Source organism: Dryas octopetala, chromosome 2 (genome assembly GCF_963921425.1).
Source record: "Dryas octopetala chromosome 2, drDryOcto1.1, whole genome shotgun sequence".
In the NCBI taxonomy this organism is placed as follows: domain Eukaryota; kingdom Viridiplantae; phylum Streptophyta; class Magnoliopsida; order Rosales; family Rosaceae; genus Dryas; species Dryas octopetala.
Genome location: NC_141367.1, coordinates 9,291,526 through 9,316,030, shown reverse-complemented (window position 1 = coordinate 9,316,030; position 24,505 = coordinate 9,291,526). Strand labels below are relative to the sequence as shown.

At 35.4% G+C, this 24,505-nt stretch overlaps 1 protein-coding gene and 2 pseudogenes across 9 annotated transcripts; 1 reads left to right on the top strand and 2 right to left on the bottom strand.

Moving 5' to 3' along the window:
* Positions 1–684: 684 nt before the first annotated feature.
* Positions 685–2,964, top strand: LOC147292917 (bifunctional riboflavin kinase/FMN phosphatase-like; annotated as a pseudogene). Its single transcript, XR_015120235.1, has 8 exons — positions 685–772; positions 869–1,055; positions 1,489–1,619; positions 1,755–1,824; positions 1,931–1,996; positions 2,433–2,587; positions 2,683–2,778; positions 2,909–2,964. The product of XR_015120235.1 is annotated as a bifunctional riboflavin kinase/FMN phosphatase-like (transcript).
* Positions 2,965–4,822: 1,858 nt separating this feature from the next.
* On the bottom strand, positions 4,823–7,743 carry LOC147292916 (U4/U6 small nuclear ribonucleoprotein PRP4-like protein; annotated as a pseudogene). The gene is made up of 3 exons (XR_015120195.1): positions 7,428–7,743; positions 7,177–7,250; positions 4,823–6,300 (listed from the first exon to the last, which is right to left on the bottom strand). The product of XR_015120195.1 is annotated as a U4/U6 small nuclear ribonucleoprotein PRP4-like protein (transcript).
* Positions 7,744–8,151: 408 nt separating this feature from the next.
* LOC147292915 (putative disease resistance protein RGA3) lies at positions 8,152–22,833 on the bottom strand. 7 transcript variants are annotated; one of them, XM_086230788.1, is made up of 22 exons: positions 22,724–22,833; positions 21,496–22,641; positions 17,002–19,591; positions 16,741–16,840; positions 16,271–16,418; positions 16,041–16,155; positions 15,375–15,593; positions 14,810–15,001; positions 14,477–14,652; positions 14,229–14,286; positions 13,904–14,072; positions 13,209–13,371; positions 12,487–12,933; positions 11,991–12,309; positions 11,350–11,537; positions 11,022–11,132; positions 10,827–10,878; positions 10,324–10,395; positions 9,698–9,843; positions 9,459–9,501; positions 9,276–9,381; positions 8,152–8,309 (listed from the first exon to the last, which is right to left on the bottom strand). In XM_086230788.1, the coding sequence occupies exons 2-4, from the start codon at positions 22,621–22,623 to the stop codon at positions 16,824–16,826; spliced, it is 3,735 nt and encodes a 1,244-aa protein (XP_086086914.1). In that variant the 5' UTR covers positions 22,624–22,641; positions 22,724–22,833; the 3' UTR covers positions 8,152–8,309; positions 9,276–9,381; positions 9,459–9,501; positions 9,698–9,843; positions 10,324–10,395; positions 10,827–10,878; positions 11,022–11,132; positions 11,350–11,537; positions 11,991–12,309; positions 12,487–12,933; positions 13,209–13,371; positions 13,904–14,072; positions 14,229–14,286; positions 14,477–14,652; positions 14,810–15,001; positions 15,375–15,593; positions 16,041–16,155; positions 16,271–16,418; positions 16,741–16,823. The 7 variants fall into 7 exon arrangements, with proteins under 7 accessions (XP_086086914.1, XP_086086915.1, XP_086086916.1 ...); XM_086230789.1 differs by lacking the exon at positions 11,350–11,537 and having other exon boundaries at positions 11,991–12,028; positions 12,182–12,309; XM_086230790.1 differs by lacking the exon at positions 11,350–11,537 and having other exon boundaries at positions 11,991–12,028; positions 12,189–12,309.
* Between the last annotated feature and the right edge of the window lie 1,672 nt (positions 22,834–24,505).

Sequence of the window (24,505 nt, the reverse complement as noted above, 5' to 3'; positions counted from 1 at the left end):
AAACTATCCTTCAGTAAAAATACTCAATAGCTCAACAAAAGAGCTGAAGTGGACCACTACGTAATAAAGACACATGTCAGTGAGGCACTGGCTCAACTAACATAATCAGCAGCTGACTAGTATACCAATAAAGAGAATAACAAATTAAGAATGGGCTAACTGGGGTATCTCAACATAATTTGAGTGTTTGGGTAAATTGAATTTCGGGGTTTTGGAACCCAATTCGGGTCCCCTTGGAAATTCGGATTTTGGGGATGTTTTTGAGGTATTTTTGGACAATTTCCACCCTTATAAACCTCCAATTGTTTATTAGAATTGGAAATTTCAAGAAATTTTGAGAATTGGCGATTCCATTATGTTCCATTTGAAACATATACGGCATAAATATATATATATATATGTGTGTGTGTGTGTGTGTGTGTGTGTGTGAACACAATTGCCCATTTAATTCAATAGGTATGCTTTAACATAGAGTATTGTTGAAATGACTTGTGGGATGTTTGGTTCATGATAAGACGGTTAGAGAAAGTCACATACTGATATTAATAATTGGTTGATCAGTATTTGACTGTGAGATTTGGATAAGTTTTTATCATACTCAGTCGTTGAATTGAAAAAATCTGTGTCTTTGTTTCAGATATATTCCATTGGTCGGAGTGTAATTCCTAACTGTGAGATTTATGCATGGTTGTGAAGATGTGAATCACAGAGCCTTTAAAGAAATTAGTGTCATGTGTTATCCTTGATTTGGATGGTACACTACTTAACACAGGTCAGCTTGTACTCTGGGTAGCATTTTCTTATAAGTAGCTGTTTTCTTTCTACCAGTGTTAGTGACTCCTTTTTCTTATTCTTAATTTAATCACAGATGGCATTGTAAATGATGTTTTAAGAGTTTATTTGGGCAAGTATGGAAAGCAATGGGATGTGCGGGAAGTTCAAAAAATCGTTGGAAAAACACCACTGGAAGCTGCAACTTCTGTTGCAGAAGATTATGGGCTATCTTGCACAACGAGTGAATTACTTTCAGAGATTACCCCGATGTTCTCCCATCAGTAATTAACTACTACACTTACTTATATGTCTATAAATATATATCAATCAGAATTTGCTCACTTCTCTTTTTAGCAGTTTCTCGAAATGGGTTTTTTTCCTTCTTTTCTTGATTCCAATCTGAAAAGCAACCCTGACATTGCAGTGAAAAGAATTTCCATAGTGTTAGAACCACTCTACCAGACCATGTAATCATGGTCAATATATCAAAAATTATGTCAAATGTGTTACTTAAAGACTTTTTCTATAAGTGGACATTTAGGTGGGTGTGTGTGTGTGTACATATTTATACTTGACTAAATGGAACTACATCACATGTTTTTTAGCATACTAACAAATAATAATAATCAGCTCAAATTATTCACTCACTTTTATGTGTTCAGGCCTTACTTTTATGGCACACTGTTGATTGGCTTTTGAAAATTGTCACTCTAGGTGGTGCAACATCAAAGCACTCCCAGGTGCCAATCGGTTAATTAAACATTTGAGTGGTCATAGAGTGCCATTGGTATTGGCTTCAAACTCTCCAAGGGAAAACATAGAAACCAAAATTTCTTTTCATCAGGGTATACTTCTTCAGAAACAATTTTGCTCATTTGTCTTAGATGAAGGCTTGCATACTATGGACATGCATTGAGGATGTTATGATTTGTTTTATCATACTAAGCAATTACTTATTTTCTTATTATTTTTATATGTAGGCTGGAAGGAATCCTTCTTTGTCATCATTGGTTGTGACGAAATAGGATCAGGGAAGCCATCTCCTGAAATGTGAGATGCAACAACATGTTGTTTGATCTTAACTTCTTTGAGTATTTCCTATTAAGGATTAAATATTCATGTTCTGAAACTCGAAATATATGGTTTTACATTGTAGATTCCTTGAAGCTGCTAAAAGGCTAAACATTGAACCTTCCAGCTGCCTTGTCATTGAAGATTCTCTGTAAGTAACCTATCAAGAGCAAAAGCTGTTAGAGAAACATTTTCTGTTTGAGTGCCGTAGTTTTTGTTTATTTTCTTTACGTAACCTTGGTTAATTTAAAACTTCAGTACAAGAATGAACCTATAACTTGAATGAAAACCTTGGGTTCTGCTTTTTTGTTCTATTTTATATGCAACCCTTCCTCAAACAAGTTATATGCAAATTAACTTTCATAAGGATTGGCATTTTTTGTATTGGAATATAAATTATATTATTAAGATTATTAATTTCAGTTTAATTGGCAAATAACTACAAACAGATATTGATGTGCTCTTCTTCATGGGTATTTTTACCATGGATTTGAAAACTGGATCTGTAGCGACCCAACGCCTACACTGGAAGTAAATTAAATTAATTGAATTTCTTGATTGAACATTTCTGTATTGGGTTTTGTTAGACCAGGTGTTACAGCTGGTAAGGCTGCTGGAATGGAGGTGGTTGCTGTACCCTCCCTCCCAAAGCAATCCCATCTTTATACTTCAGCAGATGAGGTGATCAACTCTCTTCTTGATTTGAGACCTGAAAAGTGGGGCCTTCCTCCTTTCGAAGATTGTAAACGCCAGGATCCTTCTCTTTGTTTCAATCATGTGTGACTGATTTCTTTCTGCATAATCCATTTCATTAGCACCATTGATTTGTTGTTGCAGGGATAAAAAATACTTTACCAATAGAACCATGGCACATTGGTGGTCCTGTCATTAAAGGATTTGGTCGGGGCTCAAAAGTACTTGGGATCCCTACAGGTTTGTCTGAATAAAGCTATTCACTTAGATCCTTTATCGAACTCTCTATGTCTTTGGATGAAACAGTGATAACCGATGTTCTTAGTTTGAGATAATATATACAAGTCATTTAGCTTTATTTCATATGCAGCTAATACTGTGCCTGCTCCTGATGTCCTTAGGTTAGGTCCCACTTTGCTTGACTGAGCTTGAGATTATTTATTTGTTGCTTATGATTAGTTGTTTCTCTTCCTGTTATGCTTGATAAATTGTTTCATTTTGTTACGAATAGGGTATAATATACAAACAGATTCAATGATGAAAGATTTATACCTAATAAACAAAATGGTGAAAGATTTATACCCAATAAACAAAATAGTGAATCTGTCCAAACTTAAGAATCAAAGATGTGTTAAACGAGCATGCCTTAATTTAGGACTTAGGAGACCCATATATCCTATAGAGTTGTTTGCGAGTAACGAGGGCTTGTATGATAGTCTTTTATAAGACAAATGATGGCCACTCAACACTAAACGGCCCACACAAAGATTGACAATTACTCGACTTATTGCTTAATAAGCCGAGCGTTCAACGTCTTTTTTTTTTTCTTTTAAAAAACAACATTGAAAATGTTTGACAGTTTACAGCCTTATAAACTATTGGATAATTTCAATCCTCAAAACGTATAAAAATTATACTTACACAAATGTCTTTTGTCTTTTTGTTTCATATACTGTACATGTGAAACAAAATGAATAACCAATCACAAAACATAAAAGGACAATCATTTTGAATTACATCCACCCTAATTTGTTAGTTAATGTTTGTCAAGCATTGAAACTGTTTGGTCCTATACAAAATAAAAACCAAAAAAACAAAAAAAACATGCTGAGCTCTCACCAAGGAGGCTGAGCACTCGGTCGTGTAAAACACGACCACTAATTTTATAACGTGGATAAATCTAACATCTTATAATAATAGATGGACCTTTTTTTGGGCCAAGAATAGATGGACCTTTTTATTTTGATAAAAATAGATGGACCTTTTAACACTAAACACATTAGATGAGCTAGATGAGCTAATCAATCATTTATTGTCCCGTATATTACTAACTATTACTAAACCATTCTAAATGCCCAATTGGAAGGGTTGTAAAGTTGCCTCTGAACTTGAGTTTGCTCGATCAAAACCGGCCCCCTCCTTGAAAAACAAAAACTATCATGAATTAGAAAAATTATTGTAGGTGAACATAACATCGTCGGTGTTACCAATCCATGTGTTATAATATGGGTGGACCACGATTTTTAAATTTAAAATTTAGAATTTTAGATATTAATAATTATACATATGTTATAATTCTAATAGATTGATGAATCTAGAAAAGAATTGATATTACAGAATCATTGGACTTCCTTTTTCCTTTGCAAGTAAAACATTTCATTGGCATGAGACTGTAATATATATATAATTAACTTTCATCTTTTCATCTACAATTGCAAGTGAAGATTCTTTTACCTCATTTCTGCAATAATATGGGTGCACAACAGTCCATCAAATACGACTTGGTAACGTTGGTGAAGGTATATACTCCAGGAACAGGGGTCTGTGTTCTGTGTGATGTACCATCAACAAATAATGTACCATATAGTTCCACTGTTGCCCTTTTACTTCTCCCCATCGAAAACAAGACCATTTTAATTTGTAATTGGCAAAGTCTCAGTTTGATAAAGTGAGTAAATGGTTCAATCAAGTTTAAAACCCGGATTTTGGCCACAAAAAAAAAAAAAAAGGTTTAAAACCTGGATTATGAAAACAGCACTGACTAATACAAAAAGGCCAAATTCACCCTACCAACAGTAGTATACAAACAGTTAGAGAACTGATTGATTCACTAATATTAGAAAGAAATTTAAATATCTTTTAATAAAAAGGAATCCATTATTCCTTAATTACTTTTTGCACTATCAAAACACCAGGGAGATTTAAGAAGAGAAATATTCCACTACTTGAAGCTCATATTTGTTGAACTGTTGAAGTCACTCAACCCAAAACTTGAACATTCTATAACAAACTCTCTTCCGCTGGCAGCACACATCAGAGTGCTTTCAGTCTTTCATAGCTCAAAATAGTCAAACTACACAAATATCTACCAGTTAGCAAGGGCTCCATTTGAAAACAGCCAATGAAAAAGGCAGGTTGATGTCTTTCCAACTGTAAGAGACATTATCTCTTGTACCTTAGGATGCTAATAAACCTAGAACTAAAGCTTTTGTCTGGAAGAAACTATCTCTCTATTATCCACGTATCCTCGAGTAAGATCGACCAACACTTATCATCTTTTGGAGGTTCTAAGGACAACCCAGCAGGTATTATTAATCCACATCCATTCCCTCATCCTTCTCATTGGTACTGCTGGCCGGACCATAGTTTGATGGTTTGGTCGTGTGTTACAGTAGCAATGTGATGCCCATCTCCTGCAACATCCAAAGAAGTAACTTTTGATTCATGTCTAGAGAGTTATCTTTGCTGTCATATCATACGAAGCAGTTACCAAGAAATATCCCTCTTGAGGCTCAAATTTGACCTATGATATGAGATTGGCGTGTGCTAGAATGATGTATATGGATTTCTTTTTTCTTAAATCCCATATCCTACAAGTGTTGTCTTCGCTCGCGGTGGCTAAATAATAGCCATTTGGTGAAAAACTGAGTCCAAGAACTTGCTTGACATGGCCTTCCAAGGCCAGAATACTTCTACCAGTAAGGAGGTCCCAAACACGAGCAAGTGCATCCTGGCCAGAAGAAGCCACCAAGGATCCATGAGGGTGGAAGGTTATCCCATAGACATTTGTACTGTGACCTTCTTGAAGAAGCAACTCTTCACCAATTTCTACATCCCATAACCTCCATGTCTTGTCAAAGCTAGTTGTACCCAATTAAGTACATTCCTGATGGATGAAAGGCAATACGTGCAAGACGGTCCAAATGGCCCTCAAATGTTTTCAGGTGAGTTCCTTCAGTATTCCACAACCTTGCAGTCCGGTCGGCAGAGGCAGTTGCCAAGAGGTTGTGCACAGGAGAAAACGTAACATTAGTCAGGCACTCCGTGTGTCCGTTTAAGGTGGAAACCTTCTTTGCTTCAGGCATGCTCCACAACTTGGCAACTCCACTTAAAGCACAAGTGGCAATCAGTTTGCCATCGTTCGAAAACGAACAACCCAAAAGCAGTCTGTCATCCCCAATCTCACTGCATTCAAGTCCCAAACTTGAAGCCTGCCTCAGAGCCCAATCCATCTCTGCATCCACATCCTCATCTGGGTCATCCCTCTTCCTACGAGCCTGTTCGAGTCGCGACGCTGCCCTCTTAACAGAATACTTGGCAATATCAATTCTAGCCCCTAACAAAGCTTTGGACCCTTCAGTGTAAAAAGGGTACTGCACCATTTGGTCGTCGTCACCATCCTCCATTGCAGCAGCAGAAGCACAAGCTGCAGCCTCCTCCTCCTCATGAGCCTTCATCAGCCTCAATTGTTGTGAGAGCTAACTACAATTAATAAAATAATATTTACAATTTTGTGCCATCTTCATTTATTTAGCAGACATAAAATAAGTATTCAAATAAAAAACTAATTAAACTAATCCAAAGAAACAAACATAATAAGCCAATAGCCAAAAGCACACACATAAACTAAAGTAACACACTATTTAAATTCAAATAAGAAACTCATCTTCTAATGTTCATAAAAAATAAGGTTTAATTTTTTTTTGTCTAAAAGAATAATGGGATTACACCCAAAATTATACAAGTGAAACAACCTAACTATTGGGATTATGTGACCCCAATGCCTCCACTGTGGCTCCGCCACTGCCTGTCAAGAGTCCAAGTATGAGTCGAGAGTCTGAGCATAAGTTGGGATTCTGCTCATTGGTTTTGGGCCTTGGTTATGAAACGGGTCGGCGTCGCTTCAGTCATATATGACTTGTCATCAAAGTCTATACAAACTTATTGTTCTACTTAATAGAGACTAGGTAGGAACAATTATATCAGAAGCTTGAGACAACAATATTTCGAAGAAATTAATTCCTTTGGAAATAATAAATGCTTCAAAACAAATCAAAGTTTGAACAAATCCAAGACTTACATTGGAAGAATAGAATTGATCATCCTAATCCTATTTATTATATGAATTAGACTGGACAGGGCTAGTCAAATGCCCACATCAAAAGTTAAAATTCAATAGTACGTAACTACAAGATTAAGCCACAGTACAATTCAAGATTAACCTACAAAAAAACAAAAAGAAGAGCAATATTCAACCAAGAACTTTATATCATATAAGAGATATCAGATTAACGACATGTGTACAGCGTACTGATCAATGCTTGTAAGTAAATAGACAGAGGGCTTTTTATTCCTCACAGTCGCTTGAAAAGGCTTCGACTCCTCCCATGGAACTGATGATTAAGCATCCGAAAGGCTTCCTTTGGTGTCAACTGGTGAAAAAAAGGTAATATGTCAGCACATATGGCAGAAATAATGCAACATAATCATTAATTAAGCAAACATGAAAATGTGTAATACAATTCTAGGACCATAATCACTCTCATGTAACAATGTTAAACCATATAAACATGTAACATATTGTAAAGGAACTGGACTGGAGAACTTACAGTTTGGCCAAATTCAACAGTTCTCTCAATGCTATCCACTTCTTGATAGACATTAGGTGGACGAGCAATACCTTTTCTGAGGGCTGCTCGCTCTTCAAGCAGATTCAGAACGCATAATAAGCCTTCATGGATAGTTCCATCGGAAACTATCTCGTCCTTATCTTCAGTAGCAGGGTGTTTGTGCTCATCCACATCTTTAACTTCAGTCCATCCACCAGGCTCATCCATTCTTTCTTTGAGGTATCCTCGTTCTTTAAACAGCTTCAGCACACCTGCTAAGCCTTTCCTGACTGCAACTTCATGGACCATTTCATTTGCAATATCAGCAGTAAGTTCAGCTTTCTCGTCTTCAGAATTCGTTTTCTCCTTGAGCTCTGGACTGCTACTAACCCATGCTAAAACCTCAGAGACGCCTTGTGCTTTCTTCTCCAATCTCTGTTCCTTTGTTCTGAATAAGAAAATTAATTACAAAATACAATTAGTATCAATTAAGGTTGTAAAATAATAAACTGACAGTTGATTCCCAGAAGAAGAATGATCACATGCTATCAATACCATCATCTCTGTCTTCCATTCAAATCATGTAATTCAGTTTAAAACAAAAACGATGTTGATTGAAAATAATCAACAACCAGAGCCCAAGCATATTATGCATATTGTATATGAAATACAAGTTCTGAGCCAAAAATTGCACAAATTAGAACATAAAGGAAGATTTACTTACTTCAGAATGCGTGTAGATTCGATGTCTCTTTGTTTTACAACATCATCACTAGTATTGGTCCTGGAGCGCTTCAGGTCATCAATATTTCTAGTATCCTTTCCCTCGGCTCCTCTTCTTGTTGCTTGATTCGCACCCTTCCATGTCCATTTGCTCCAATCCTGGAATTTCAGAATGAAAATATCAATTTCCGTTTATTTTACTAAAATTCCGGAGAACCAAACACAAACTGACCTTAAAGGCAACATCTGCAGACTCAGAACCCTAAACAAAACGGAATTTTATAAAAAAATTAAATGCTTCGGAAGAGACTGATACCTAAATCTCAACCTTCTAACGACGAGGGACAAATCTTCTCAACCTTCTAAATCTCATGAATTGCCAAGTTATTTATTCGATAGATAAAAGCCCTAAATCTAATTAAATTAACACCTATGCTAATTCTAAATGGAATTGATTAATTGAACCATACATTTTTCCTAATTCTAAATTACCCCTCTACTTTTAGATATTCTGCCATTTTGAACCTTTATAAAAATCTTGGCCACCTGATTAATCTACTCTTGCCACTCTGCTGGAAGCCTGTCATGCACTTCTTAAGTGCAGATGGTGCTGATGGTGTTGTGAGAATCATATTTATCGAGGGAGGAACAAGGTTCCTGATGGGGTTGTTTCCTTTGCTCTGTTTTTGAATTTGGGTTTATCCATTTTTGATGCTCTCTCTCTCTCTCTCTCTAAATTGTGGCCACCACGCACACCATGTTGGTCCACATTGCACCAAATTCTGGGTATTTTTCGTGCCCTTTAAAGGGCTCTCAAAACGAGCAATGCAATTATGCATTTGATGCAAAGTTGAAAACCCATAAGAATATAACTGGACTTGGTGATGCAGTGTTAACATAAGTTTGTGTTGCAATTAAAGGGATCTAGCTTGCCAGTTTGTCCAAATCAATATGAGAACCAAACATGAATGGAAGTGCCAGGCATGACACATGCATAGGAATTTCTCATGATTCCTGACTCTGCCTGGTCAAAAATAACATCAAAACAACTAAACAAGAGATGTATAGAATAACTTTTAATTTTTCAAATGATGGTGAAAAGCTTGGAACTGCAGATTGTTTTACCTGATTTCTTGCACTACTACAGGTACACGACGTAGGACCAAATTAGACTCGGTAATAATGCTGGTGAAGGTATAAACTGTAGGCCTAGGGGCCATTATTCTGTAACCTGCAACCAAGACCATAAAACCTTCTATAAAAGGAACACTGAAACTAGGGCCCAAATAGTGATTGCATATAGTGTACCTGCAGTGCACTATGTATTGCACAGTTCTTCCTTTCAAGTTACCTACAAATCATGCCAACATAATAATTAAAGCCAATTGAAAAAACAAAATGCATATTGGATATTAACACACAAAAAAATGTTAAATAGAGACTAGAGAAGAACAGAATGCAACCAGAAAGTACAAATAAAAACTAAATTAACTAATCAAACAGAAACACCAAAAGAAAAGTGGAGGTGCTAGTGATCGAAAGTTTACAAATGATTTGAATAAGAAGTTTTCAGCAACTGAGACACTCCCCTCAGCACATCTTCACATAGGTTGAGTGCTAAAATCATGATAGATTCTCTGGCCACACTGCCAAATCAATGAGGTCCTGAAGTTGTTCAAAATATCTCCAAGAGCTGCAAAATGTTTCAAATTACAAGGCATGAGTTAACACAAACACACACATGCACTAATAGAGAGTCGGTGAGAACAGTGATGCTTAAGATGTATATATCTGTTGGTTGTTGCAACTTGCGAGCATACAAATACCAACAAAGTTTGTAGGAAACCACTTTTATGCTTGGACATGATGAAGGCCTTGGTGGGTTCAAAATGCTGCATGTTTGCATCAATTGAATTGTGCAACAGAGACTGCTGACTGCATTCCTTAAATTCCTTTTTCTTTGTCACTTCCAATTCTTTGTTCTATTCAATTTTACAAAAGCTCATCTGCCCTTACAGTGTAATTTCCTTGCTCTCTCTCTCTCTCTCTCTCTCTCTCTCTCTCTCTCTCTCTCTCTCTCTCTCTCTCTCCCCAGCCTACCCAACCAAAAAACCAAAAACAGAAATAATGAAATTAACAGTTATAAATATTTTCCATATAGACAACAGATTACCTTAAACAAGTGGTCTACCAAGAAGTGTGATAAAGAACCCACAGATACCGAGAAGCATTGCCTTGTAACAATCTGTGCCATAAAAACATGTCCAACATGCCTTAGAACATATTCATATGCATTGTAATAACACATAATTTTAAGCATCAAGCAAGAGCTTAATTTAAAAAGGAACATGATATCAAAGCAGGTGCCTAGCTAAATTGAGAACGACAAAAACAAATGTCTATTATTTAACAAAATCAACACAACATATCTTCGAAAAAAAAAATCTCAAATGATAAGGACTCGAGCTAAACCTGTGGATACAAATATAAAACCTGTGAATACAAGTCAAGTACATATGGGAATGATATAAGTCAAGTATATAAATATGTGAATACAAGTCAACTATAAAAATACGTGAATACAAGTCAACTATAAAAATACGGAAATGATTATATGGAAATGTATAATATGATGATTATATGCAGTGAGATGCAGGGGAAAGGGAACTGAAGTACCTAGAAGGAGTTTATTGCACATCACATGTTCTTCCAATTGAGTAAGAGCCAGCTGAAAACCAAAAAATTATGGCAAAATAATAATAGATGCCATATGGAAAAAAAATCCTAGGAAGCACATACACAAGTAAAAGATAGAGCAAAGGCAAGAGAAGAGTACAAAGCACTGAAAAACTAGTGGTTTGGAAATCTTACTTTGTGCTACCATATATGCGGAGCTTCAAGCAATTGTGACCTGGGCTGCTCTCCTTGGTGCCGACAGGGACAGTCAAAAATCAGAAGCTCTTCTATAGACTCAGTTTGCACCTATTGAACATGAAATTTTTTTTCAATTGAGTAAGAGCCTCCTGAAAACCTACAATTATGCTGAAACAAATATTTATTTCATTGGGAGAACAAGATATATTATACATATATGGATAAGGAAAAGATAGAGCAAAGCATAATGCATTGAAGACCTGATCAAATCTAACAACAGAGGAACATCAGAACAGAATAGGAGGTGGTGGTTCAAAAAGCTTACATTTCTTCAATGCAAAACTTGGAGAAATTAGGAATTTGTTGTACTTATAACTAGAATGAAAGCAATCTAGTGCAGCTGGGACACTCCCCAAGGCGCATCTTGAAAGATGCAGACCATGGATATCCAACTAATGTGGTTTGTTCTTTGCTATGCATCGCATAGCTTCAATCATCTGTCTCAGGAAATTCCTAATTTAAGATGTTAAATTTGGTCAATGCCAAGAGAAAAGAGAAAATATAACCAAGTTTTATTCTTTTTATAAGATTCAAAGAGCTTTTTCACAACAACAATCGCACACTACTTTGAATTGTTTAGTTGCAGGGAATGAAATTCCTATCATGAATTATTTTGTAGTTAAAAAATAAATAAATAAAGAAGAAGAAAACAAAATTTAAGATTAAGCCACAGTACAATTCAAGATTAACCTACAAAATTTAAATGGTCCACGAAGTAGCATAAGCATTCTTTGCAAAACTAGAGCATGGTAATACAGAAAAACAGATTAAAACAAAACAATATACACACATGATTACGTGTTCTCTATTTTCCTTTTGGTTTAAAAGATCAATTTAATTTCATTGAAGTTATACAAGAGCTACTTCCAATAAATGAAAACCAACTTCAATATCTGAAAAACATACCCGATATGACTTCCCTTTGTTGATGCCTGACTTTCCAACTGATCGATGAATTCAAATAGACAAAGTATCAAATCCAGTGTTCTCAGAAGAGCAATATTCAAAGTAAAACAAAAAAACAAAAAGAAGAGCAATATTCAACCATGAACTTTATATCATATATATAAGAGATATCAGATTAACGACATGTGTACAGCGTACTGATCAATGCCTGTAAGTAAATAGGCAGAGGGCTCTTTATTCCTCACAGTCGCTTGAAAAGGCTTCGACCCCTCCCATGGAACTGAAGACTAAGCATCCGAAAGGCTTCCTTTGGTGTCAACTGGTGAAAAAAAGGTAATCTGTCAGCACATATAGCAGAAATAATGCAACATAATCATTAATGAAGCAAACATGAAAATGTGTAATACAATTCTAGGACCATAATCACTCTAATGTAACAATGTTAAACCATATAAACATGTAACATATTATAAAGGAACTGGACAGGAGAACTTACATTTTGGCCAAATTCAACAGTTCTCTCAATGCTTTCCACTTCTTGATAGACATTAGGTGGACGAGCAATACCTTTTCTGAGGGCTGCTCGCTCTCCAAGCAGCTTCAGAACGCATAATAAGCCTTCATGGATAGTTCCATCGGAAAATGTCTCGTCCTTATCTTCAGTAGCAGGGTGTTTGTACTCATCCACATCTTTAACTTCAGTCCATCCACCAGGCTCATCCATTCTTTCTTTGAGGTATCTTCGTTCTTTAAACAGCTTCAGCACACCTGCTAAGCCTTTCCCAACTGCAACTTCATGGACAGTTTCATTTGCAATATCAGCAGTAAGTTGAGCTTTCTCATCTTCAAAATTCGTTTTCTCCTTGGGCTCTAGACTGCTACTAACCCATGCTAAAACCTCAGAGACGCCTTGTGCTTTCTTCTCCAATCTCTCTTCCTTGTTCTGAATAAGAAAATTAATTACAAAATAAAATTAGTATCAATTAAGGTTGTAAAATAATAAACTGACAGTTGATTTCCAGAAGAAGAATTATCACATGCTATCAATACCATCATCTCTGTCTTCCTTTCAAATCATGTAATTCAGTTTAAAACAAAAACGATGTTGATTGAAAATAATCAACAACCAGAGCCCAAGCATATTATGCATATTGTATATGAAATACAAGTTCAGAGCCAAAAATTGTACAAATTAGAACATAAAGGAAGATTACTTACTTCAGAATGCGTGTAGATTCGATGTCTCTTTGTTTTACAACATCATCACTAGTATTGGTCCTGGAGCGCTTCGGGTCATCAATATTTCTAGTATCCTTCTCTTTCCCTTGGCTCCTCTTCTTGTTGCTTGATTCGCACCCTTCCATGTCCATTTGCTCCAATCCTGGAATTTCAGAATGAAAATATCAATTTCCGTTTCTTTTACTAAAATTCTGGAGAACCAAACACAAACTGACCTTAAAGGCAACATCTGCAGACTCAGAAACAATAAACAAAACGGTATTTTATAAAAAGAGAATTTAGCTTGGGTATGAGACTAGTCTTATGTTTTTATAAACACATTTTTATGAATATATTACATTTTACATGGGTATGAGATGCGGTAAAGGAGATAATTTGAAACCCTTTGAGATATTTGGGTTTGTTTTTCACATCATTTGGTAATGCAATTATTGCAATTTGTATGATAAAATTGCTCCCACTATAATTTGAAAGGAAAATACTACTTTTGTCCAAAAATAAATTGCAAGCATGAATGAATTTAAACATACAATAAAGAAGGGTACTATTGCAAAACTGCACAAACCAAATATTGGAAAGAGAATAAAAGTATTTCCAAATGCTAGAATGAGAGTATTTCATTCCCATCTCCTTGGAATGGTATGAGTACAAAATTAGCTTTGTCATCTCCTTACTGGAAAGGTAGATGTCCATTTACATCCTCTTGCCACTCTGCTGGAAGCCTGTCATGCACTTCTTAAGTGCATATGGTGCTGATGGTGTTGTGAGAATCATATTTATCGAGGGAGGAACAAGGTGCCTGATGGGGTTGTTTCCTTTGCTATGTGGATACAAATATAAAACCTGTGAATAAAAGTCAAGTACATATGGAAATGATATAAGTCAAGTATATAAATATGTCAATACAAGTCAACTATATAAATACGGAAATGAATATATGGAAATGTATAATATGATGATTATATGCAGTGTGATGCAGGGGAAAGGGAACTGAAGTACCTAGATGGAGTTTGCACTTATTGCACATCACATGTTCTTCCAATTGAGTAAGAGCCTGCTGAAAACCAAAAAATTATGGCAAAATAATAATAGATGCCATATGGAAAAAAAATCCTAGGAAGTACATACACAAGTAAAAGATTGAGCAGAGGCAAGAGAAGAGTACAAAGCACTGAAAAACTAGTTAAACTACTATGCAAAGATATAGGGGGCTAGAAAAAAAGGAGATAGTGGTTTGGAAATCTTACTTTGTGCTACCATATATGCGGAGCTTCAAGCAATTGTGACCTGGGCCGTTCTCCTTGGTGCCGACAGGGACAGTCAAAAATCAGAAGCTATTCTATAGACTCAGTTTGCATGCACCTATTGAACATGAACTTTTTTTTCAATTGAGTAAGAGCCACCTGAAAACCTACAAATTATGCTGAAACAAATATTTATTTCATTGGGAGAACAAGATATATTATGAGTATATGGATAAGGAAAAGATAGAGCAAAGTATAATGCATTGAAGACCTGATCGAATCTAACAACAGAGGAACATCAGAAGAGAATAGAAGGTGGTGGTTCAAAAAGCTTACATTTCTTCAATGCAAAACTTGGAGAAATTAGGAATTTGTTGTACTTATAACTAGAATGAAAGCAATCTAGTGCAGCTGGGACACTCCCCAAGGCGCATCTTGAAAGTTGCAGACCATGGATATCCAACTAATATGGTTTGTACGTTCTTTGCTACGCATCGCATAGCTTCAATCATCTGTCTCAGGAAATTCCTGATTTAAGATGTTACATTTGGTCAATGCCAAGGAAAAGAGAAAATATAATTAAGGATAAACAAGTTTTATTCTTTTTATAAGATTCAAAGAGCTTTTTCACAACAACAATCACACACTACTTTGAATTGTTTAGTTGCAGGGAATGAAATTCCTATCATGAAATTATTTTGTAGTTAAAAAAAAAAATAAAGAAGAAGAAAACATAACAGGTAGCTAAAGATAAATGGTTTCAGTCACCAATGGGTAAACTAATTAGATGAAAGCCAAACGAGACAAACAACATGAAAGCCAATAAGTTGAATAACTAGATGAAAGTGGGAGAGATCAGAACAAATCACATATTATTAATTTGAGAAAGAATTAAACTTACACTTCATTCTAGGAATATGAGAAATTTTGGGCCACCCGGACGCTGATCTCATTGGTGCATCTAATCAATTAAATGTTTGTAAATCCTCCAAGACCGCGTGCGCATACATAGAATGGATGCAGTCCAATCTCCAAAAAATAACTTGTAAATAACTCATCCTCAACTTCTCAAACTGTGGAGCTTATCTTGTAAATAACTCAGGTTTCTTAACTCTGGATGCTGTTAAGATTAAGAATAATTAAATATGGTTTATTTTATTTAAAAGAAGCGATAATTCCTTGAAGGGAACATATTGTGTAATTAATTGCACAAAAAAAGCACTATAAATTTATGCTAAGAACATAAAATCAGCACAGAATGAATACAGTTGATTGCAAAGATAACAATGAAGGAATTTGACTGTTAAATCCCTTTAGAACTAAGAGGACTCAAGCTAGCTTGAGAACAACACAAGTACATATGTATATTATTTATAAAAATCAATGCAATATTTCTTGGAAAAAGTAAATATCTAAAATTATAAGGACTCAAGCTAAACCTGTGAATAATTGGAATAAATGATGCCAGTAAGTGATCAATGTTTTTTTTTTTTTTGTTGGAATCAATTAATGTTATAATTTTATAGAAATGTATAATATGATTATTAGGGAAATTCTCATGACTTACTGTCACCAATTAACTTGTACAACTATGCAGTGACGGAGGGGAAAGGGAACTCAAGTAGCTGCACTTAGTTTGCACCTACGCACATCACATGTTCTTCCAATTGAGTAAGAGCCACCTGAAAACCAACAAATTAGGAACATCAGAAGAGTACAAAACATTGAAAAGCTAGTTAAATCTAATCAAAGAGGAACATCAAAAAAGAAGAGGAGGTAGTGGTTTGGAAATCTTACTTCGTGCAACAACGCAAAACTTCAAGCAATTAGGATGAAAGTAATCTTGCACATGCCACTGGGGCACATACTCTCCCTGGGCGCATCTTTCTGATGAAAGATGAAAGCACGAGTATTCAACAATGGTAGAAGAAGGTTTGTGAGGTATCTGCAGAAGATGTTTGGTCAAATGCTGTAATAAAGAAAAAAGATACGGACCCATAAACAAGTTTCTTTCTAAAATGCTTCAAAAACCATTTTCTCAACAATAATCGCACACTGCTTTGAAATGTTTTGTAGTGGAGAATGAAAATCATTTCATGAGAATCTGTATTTAAAGTAAAACGTGACACGCACAAAATTGAACAAATCATGAATAATTGATTTGAGAAAAAACAAAATACCTAGAATATTTGGAATGTGAGAAATCTAGTTTATTTGGTCTAAAAAAAAGGTTAATCTCATCATGTGGTTTATCGGGCCAGAAGTACCTGGACTAAGTTTGCACCTATTGCACATTCACTTGCTCTTTCCACTTGACAGTACTCCCCGGTACGTACATCTTGCAGATTGTCTAATTGTGGCCCAAATCTGTTAAGGTTTAGTCATAAGGTTTAGTCAAGTGCTGAAGAAAGGAAATAAAATATAAAGATAACAATCGCATACTGCTTTTAAATGTTTTGTAGTGGGGAATGACATTTCTGTCAAGAGAATCATGAGTAATTGATTTGAGAAAAAAAAAAAAAAATTACCAATGATTTTCGGAATGTGAGAAATCTTGTGCCATTCTGGGCCGCTCCCCTTGGTGCATCTTTCCTTTAGACGGGGACATTGTTCAATCACTAGCTTTTCTAAGTTGGTGAGGCGTTTCATAGCTTTGGCTGTAGGTAGGTACATCAGATTTTTACAATTCTCAAATCTCAGGTAGGTAAGAGATGTAAGTCTGCCCAACCAGTCTGGAAAAGCCTCCACTCCGTCAAAAGATGTTATCCACAAAAATGTTAGAGAAGTGAAGTGTTGAATTTGTTGGGGCAGAGACTTCAGCTTAGGCCACCCCTCCAACTTTAATCGTTTAAGTTGTGGTATAACCGCAAAATTGGGGAAAGAATCCAGCTCCTCCCAGAACCTTCCAATCTCCATATCTTCCAAACGAGTGAGACAATGTAGGCCCAATGGCAAATATTGTAATTTCCCACAACCGTATATTGTGAGAGAGGAAAGAGATTGCAACTTGGATACGTCTTCTGCCACTGATATCAAATTGCCGCAGCACATGATTAACAACCTCTCAAGAGATGTACAGGATTCAAGCCCACTCGGTAATCCATCACAATTTACAATCCACAACTCACGAAGGGACGTGAGATTGTGAATTGACGTCAGATTAGCGCAACTAGATATATGCAATGTCTGAAGAGAGGTGCAGTCTTGTAACCCACTCGGCAGGCTTGATAATTTCTCACAACAACAAATATCAAATATGCGGAGAGATGGGATGCCCTGTGTAATTGGAATCGACTCTAGACTACCACAGTCATGTATAGTCAGCTCCTCAAGAAGGACTGTGTCTAGCCCATCAGGTAAATGCCTCAGCTTCTTACAATCACGAATATACAGCCACTGAAGATTCTGGTTGTTTTCAAACATCCTTTCCGGCAAAGAAATAAGCTCCTCAACATTTCTTATTTTGAGGGAAGTGAGAGTGGTTAGTTGACTGCTCATAATATTTTCTATTGGCCTCGCATTGTCAATACCATATATCTTCAACTTCTTGAGAGATGGAAAATGGCTGGGAGCATTTCTCAATTGCCAACAACGGAATAGAGTCAACTTCTCAAGGCAGGGAAACACAACTACTTTTTCTGTAGGCATCACTACCACTTCCATCCATTCACTTAGCATCCCGCACTCACGAATTTTCAAGGTTTTCAATGCTGGAAACAAAGCCCTTGTCTCATTCCTTGTCGTACTAGTTGTACCGGAAACACTGTTATACCCATAAAACTCAACTCCCAGGCATTTTAGCTTACGCATATTGTCAATCTCAATATGTATAAGATTTGGCAAATGACCAAGCATTGGGATTTCTTCACATTCCCTGCAATTGTTTAAGTAAATCTTTTTCAAATTGAGTGGCAGCCCACTCATCATCCATGATGCAAATTTAGCACCCCTGAAGTGGTCAATCTTTAAGCTTTCTAAATTAGAGTGCGGTTGGAGGCCTTCTAATACATCCTTGTCATTGTTGCTGCTGTAATTCGTCCATTCAAATCTGAACTGGCGTATGCTTGCTTTCCCCACTAAATTAGCTTTCTTCGCTTCTTCTCCATTTCTCACAAGTTGCAAATTTCTTATAATTAATTCACCTTTCAATTGGTCTAAGTCACCCAGCTCCTCAATTCCATAACTTGTCGCCCCACCCAGAGTATAATGAGATAATGTTTGCAGATGAGTCAATCGCCTCATCCGAAATGGAACTTCAACATACTTGTTAAAATAAACATGCCTTAAGTTGATCAAATTTTCCAGTTCCTTGGGAAACTTTTTGAGATTGTCACAATCCATTCTTAATGTCTGCAGCTTGTAGAGCTTTCCAATAGATTTGGGGAGTGCTTTGATTCTTGTTCTCGAGACGTCCAAATTCCTCAAGTGTCTCAATTCACCAATTGAAATTGGCAACTCATCAATATCAGCCCCATGTAAATTTAAAACACGCAAAGCTCTAAACCTTGGGAAGATGCTTTTATGGACCTTGTTATCATTCAAAAACAATGAGCGCAACTTTCTCACACTTCTTCTTGGCATCCCTTCTAGCTTTGAAGTAGGAATCCATGCAACATGTCGAATCTCATACTCATTGAGGTTCCGTGTCAGGATCTCAGAGTTGGATACTTCATTCTCATTGAAGTCCTGCGCCGCCAAGATCTCAGATTTTGATACTTGTTTGGCAAGATCGTGCACAAGATCATGCATCTTGCAACTGGTAATAACGCCAAACTCATCTTTTGTAACATCTTGAAATAAGGAGTTTTCCAATAGAATATTAAAATATTCATTGCCTATTTCTTCCATCACTAGTTTGCTTTTGTCAGAAGAAGGGTGAAGTAATTCATGAGCCATCCAAAGTTGGATCAACTTTTCTCTTTCTATTTCGAAATCTTTCATAAAAATTGAGCAATATGCAAAACACTGTTTCAAAGATGGTGATTTCAAATTATCAAAACTCAACTTTAAAACCGACATGATTTTCTCCTCTTCTTTTGGCAAGTCCCATATTCTACTGTCTTTAATTGACAACCATTCATTTGTAGTGTGTTTAGAACGCAACATGCTTCCCAAAACCTGTTAATATTGAATAGGGTAAAATCATTAATTAATAGTAACAAAAGAAAAAAATAGTAGATTAATCAAAGTTGACAATATTTCAACCTTCTTTTGGATACTACGTGTAACATATACTGCTGCACTCCATTTTTTCTGTTAGAGCTGCTTTTTTTTTTTTTTTTTGTTCTGTTTTCTTTTTTACAAACTTTGTTAGAGTCATACATGTGTTTATGAAACAATTTATGACTATATATGTACGGCTTAGTAATTAGTAGTAATATTGCACTTAAAAGTGATGTTGGAATAAATTTTTTTCCTTCATCGATTGTTATAAAATGAGGAAAGAACTCCTTGCCCAATTTTTGTTTAGAAAACCCAAAGTAAAAAAAGGAATAGAAAATTAGAATTAAATACTAAATCCCAATAATTTTTTGATATAGCATGAAGACCATATAATATTTCAATTGAACTACTAAATTTAAATGTAGTTTTTTAGATTATGTCACAAATATGTTTGCCCCTTTGATTTAAGCCTTTTCCATTTGACATTTTTGTCCTTTGGCCCACATATGATAGGTGTTAGTTAAAATTTATAAGGTTTTGACAAAATTGCCCTTGAGGCTTTTATATTATCTTGAAAATTTGCTAATGTAGTCTCAACTTCACATTTAATTGTGACTGTACGACACTTACAACTTCAAATTTAGTTGTGACTGAACGACAGTCATATCTAAGTTGTGAGACAGTCACAGTTAAGTTGTGACTTAATTGAATTTTTTTTAGAGAAATTATATTACAATATAGTATAAATAGAGGTCAAAACAATACTTTTACTCAAAATAATACATAGTATAGTGGTGTAAGTTCTCCTTTTCAATTTACCAAGAGTCACAATTAAGTTGTGACTGGATTATTTTTTTTTTAATACAATATAGTATAAATTAATGTAATATTTGTGATGTAATATTATTTTTATTTTTTTATTGTAGTGGCATGTGATGTAATATTTGTAAATTCTAATACCTTTTACTTTATTATTTTGTTTGATTTTTCAACTAGTACCTAATCTAAAATGTTATATAATTTTGGTATCTAAACTAAAAAATTATTGAAATTTAATAGTTAAAATCAATGGACCTAAAAAGGAAATAAAAAATAACACAAGTAATTTGTGGGTTGGAACTTTATTAATAACAAATAAGAATTGAAAGCAATTAAAAAGCCTAAATTAACTTCAAATCTATAATATAATAAAGGGTCATTTACACTTTACACCTCTCTCAAGTATAGGTCATTTTTCACTTTGGTACCCGATGTTCAAAACGTTTCAATGTGAAACCTAAAGTTTATAAAAATTACAATGTGCCCCTTCCGTTAAATTTTATGTTAATTTTGACTGCATATAGCATGTGTGTGATTCATTTACACTAATGAAGACAATAAATTTACGCTATGTGGGAAAAAAAAAAAAAAATTAAAAAAGCCAGCTAAAATTTTATAGGTTAAAAAAATAAAAATCAATTAAAAAAAAAAAAAAAAACTGGGAACGAAAGAGATGAGGGAGTAGGGAGAGGTAGGGATGAACGAGATAATTTTTTTTATTTAGTTTCAATGTTATCTTTTAATTTTTTTAATATATAATAATTTAAATGCCTTTTTCTAATTTCTTTTTTATTTATTTGGTTTATTTTATATGTTCACGAGGCGTAAATTTACTGTCTACATCAATGTAAATGAATCTCACATATGTTATATGCAGTCAAAATTAACAGAAAAGTTAACGTAAAGAGCACATTGTAATTTTCATAAACTTTAAGTTTTACAGTGATACGTTTTGAACATTGGGTACTAAAGTGAAAAACGATCTATACTTGGGGAGTATAAAGTGTAATTCACTCTATAATAAATAATAGTATACATACCTTTGCCACCAATGGTACTCCTGCACACTTTTTGGCAATCTCTTCTCCAATTTGCTGTATATCCGAGTCTATTGGAGCACTACCATTTGGAAATGCTCTATCCATTATTATGGACCGACATTCATCAACAGATAGATTTTCCAATTCACACCTATAGTTACCAGGCGTTTCTGTGATTGATGCAACTTTGGCACTGCGGGTAGTGACAATGATGCTGCTTCCTCGAGTAGAATTAAGTTTTGACAAACAACTCATGATCAAAGTGTTCCATTTATCCTCATCTTCATTCCATACGTCATCGAGTATGAGAAGATATTTTTTCCCAGTCAACTCTTCTTGGAGGGTTTTGATCATTGCATCTCGACTTTCTCGTACGGCTTTTGTTGAGTTGAGTGATTCCAACATCCGAATGAGAATCGAATTGACATGAAAGGGGTCAGATACACACACCCAAATTTTTTTATCAAAATATTTATCCACATCAGGCTTATTGTATACTTCCTTGGCCAAAGTTGTCTTGCCTAGGCCTGCAATTCCAACAATGGCCATAATCGAAAGATTTTCCTGATTATTGGAGTTGATCAAGGTTGCAATTATGTCTGACACAACTCCCTCCCTTCCAACCATGTTTTCATCTTCGCCAATGAAAGAGATGGTTTCTCTGTCCTCTCTAATTCCATGAGGGGTTTCATGGTCTTCGATTTTTGAAACTAGTCCAACAAAAGCTGCCTTACTCTCGAGAACCTCCAAAGATTTTTTGATTTTCTGAATTTGATGTGCCATTTTTTGCTTGGAGAAGAAGTTGAGCACCTTTCTCTTGGTATGGTTTTGCAGCTCCACTTTTTGGCGGAGAAATTCATATTCGATTTCCTCCAACACATCCTCTGCATCATCAGCTACGGCTTTGAGCTTCTTGAGCCAGTCTTCCACTAACTTGGCACGATCTTGTGGTGGGTGGGAAGCAGCATCTAAGAAACCTTGAATGGTGGACAATGATTCGCCCAGCTTTCTTAGCTCTGTTTTGAATCCCCAGGCAAGACTGAGTTCTTGAGCAGCAAGTGAAGCCACCTTCCCCAGTATTCCCTCCACAGAAAAAGTAAAGAGAGCATCCAACATCTTTCCTTCCATACTCAAACAAAGAGCATTCTGAGCAGAGAACAATGCACAAGTGAGGAAAGTGAGAAGAGATGGAAGACGCACAAGTAGTTCTCATAATTGAGAGACTTACAGCTATACTTCATTATTGGTGGCCCCACTCCTTCTTTTTCTTTCTGCAAATCTTTTTTTATTGGCCATTTGCTTTCTGCAAACCTTGACCATCTACAAGTTTCCAAATCGGTGGCTCCACCTCTACAAAGGAAGAGGAGGATACAACTAGACCAATGACCAATGTAGTGTAACAGTTGTAATGTGCATATCACTTGCTACACCAATGTAGTGTTTTTTTGTACATTATTTTTAGAGGGTAAGGGTACAAGATTTATTTGACAGATGGATTTTTAGCAACCGAGTCAGTATTTGAAAATGGAATGTGCTACATTTGTAAACTAATTTTTTTCTTTTTAAGTAAACGATTTTAAAATCTATTTTACAGCTTTTGATGATAAATAAATTCACCTAAAAGGTTGCATTAAGAAATAAGTCCACAAAGAAGTCAGCAAAAAGAAAAGAAAACCACAAAAATTTGTCCTTGGTCTTAGTGGGCTGTCCGTATGCATGTATGGTAACCATCTGTGGACTAAGAACCATACATTCTTTTTCACATTTTTCACAAGATGACATATTAATTAGTGTGAACATCAAGATCCTTCTGTATTATGGAATTTATCAATATCACTTGAGTTGAACAATAACAATTAATTCATACTTATCTGTGGACCAAGCATGATCGAGATAATCATTGTTGAACAAAAACTGACTTCTTTATGGGATATTTCTTTTTGCGGAATTCTTTTATCATACATAGAGGAAAAGCAACACATAAAGGCAGATATAAAGCCTATACTGCTTGTAACGTGTGAATACACAATCACATATTATATATATGTATATATATATATTAGTGGCAACTTAATTGTGTAAACAAAACAATCAGAAAAAACAATCACATATTATATATATTAGTGGCAACTTGTGTAAACAAAACAATCAGAAAAAACAATCACATATTATATATATGTATAATATTAAAGAGAGATTCTAACATCTTTCCTTCCATACTCAAACAGACACAGGTGAGCAAAGTGATATTAGGTAGAGAGGGACGGAGAAGTAAGCAAAGAGCAGAGAACAAAACACAGGTGAGCAAAGTGTGAGCAAAGATGAGAGGCGCACAATTTGTGTTTCTGTTCTGATAATTGAGAGACTTAAAGCTAGACTTCATTATTAGTGGCCCCACTCCTACTTTTGCTTTCTGCAAACCTTGACCATCTGCAAACTTTACAAGTTTTGCTTTACCAGTTTTCCATATGGGTGGCTCCACCTCTACAAACTCTACAACTAGTTTTCCACATTTGGGTCCCGTCCGCAAAAACAAAATGATTAATGGCATTGGACATGGGTCCGTGAGTTTTGGCGTCAGCTTCGACCATTGTAATGGGCATATCACTTGCTAGACGTCACCTTCTCCTCATTACTCCTGATACTCATTCTGCTTTACATCCGAACCGTTTATTTTTTAGATAATTTAACTATAAAAAAATTAACTCAATTGAAAATCATTTGATTTTATAACTGTTATCAAATAAATATAATAAATAGACGGTTTAATCAAGAAACCACTCTTTAAATACAAACTGTTCATTTATCTTATTTACTCAATAACAGTTATATAACCAAACAATTTCCGATTGAGTTGATTTTTTGCAAAGATGATATTTAATTAGTGATTTAAAAAATGAACGGTTCTGATCCTGAATCTGCACTGCCGAACAAGAATTTTTGGGGGGTGGGGTGACCTAAGCATTGCCCTTTTTTAAGCTTTTTTTTTTCCTTAAGTTCAGTTGAAAAA

Excerpts from the sequence above, each read along its gene's own strand:
- LOC147292915 (XM_086230788.1), bottom strand. The coding sequence starts at position 22,623 with ATGGAAGGAAAGATGTTGGATGCTCTCTTTACTTTTTCTGTGGAGGGA. Across the intron at positions 19,592-21,495 it reads GAGTACCATTGGTGGCAAAG|GTTTTGGGAAGCATGTTGCG; the intron begins GTATGTATACTA and ends CAATATTAACAG.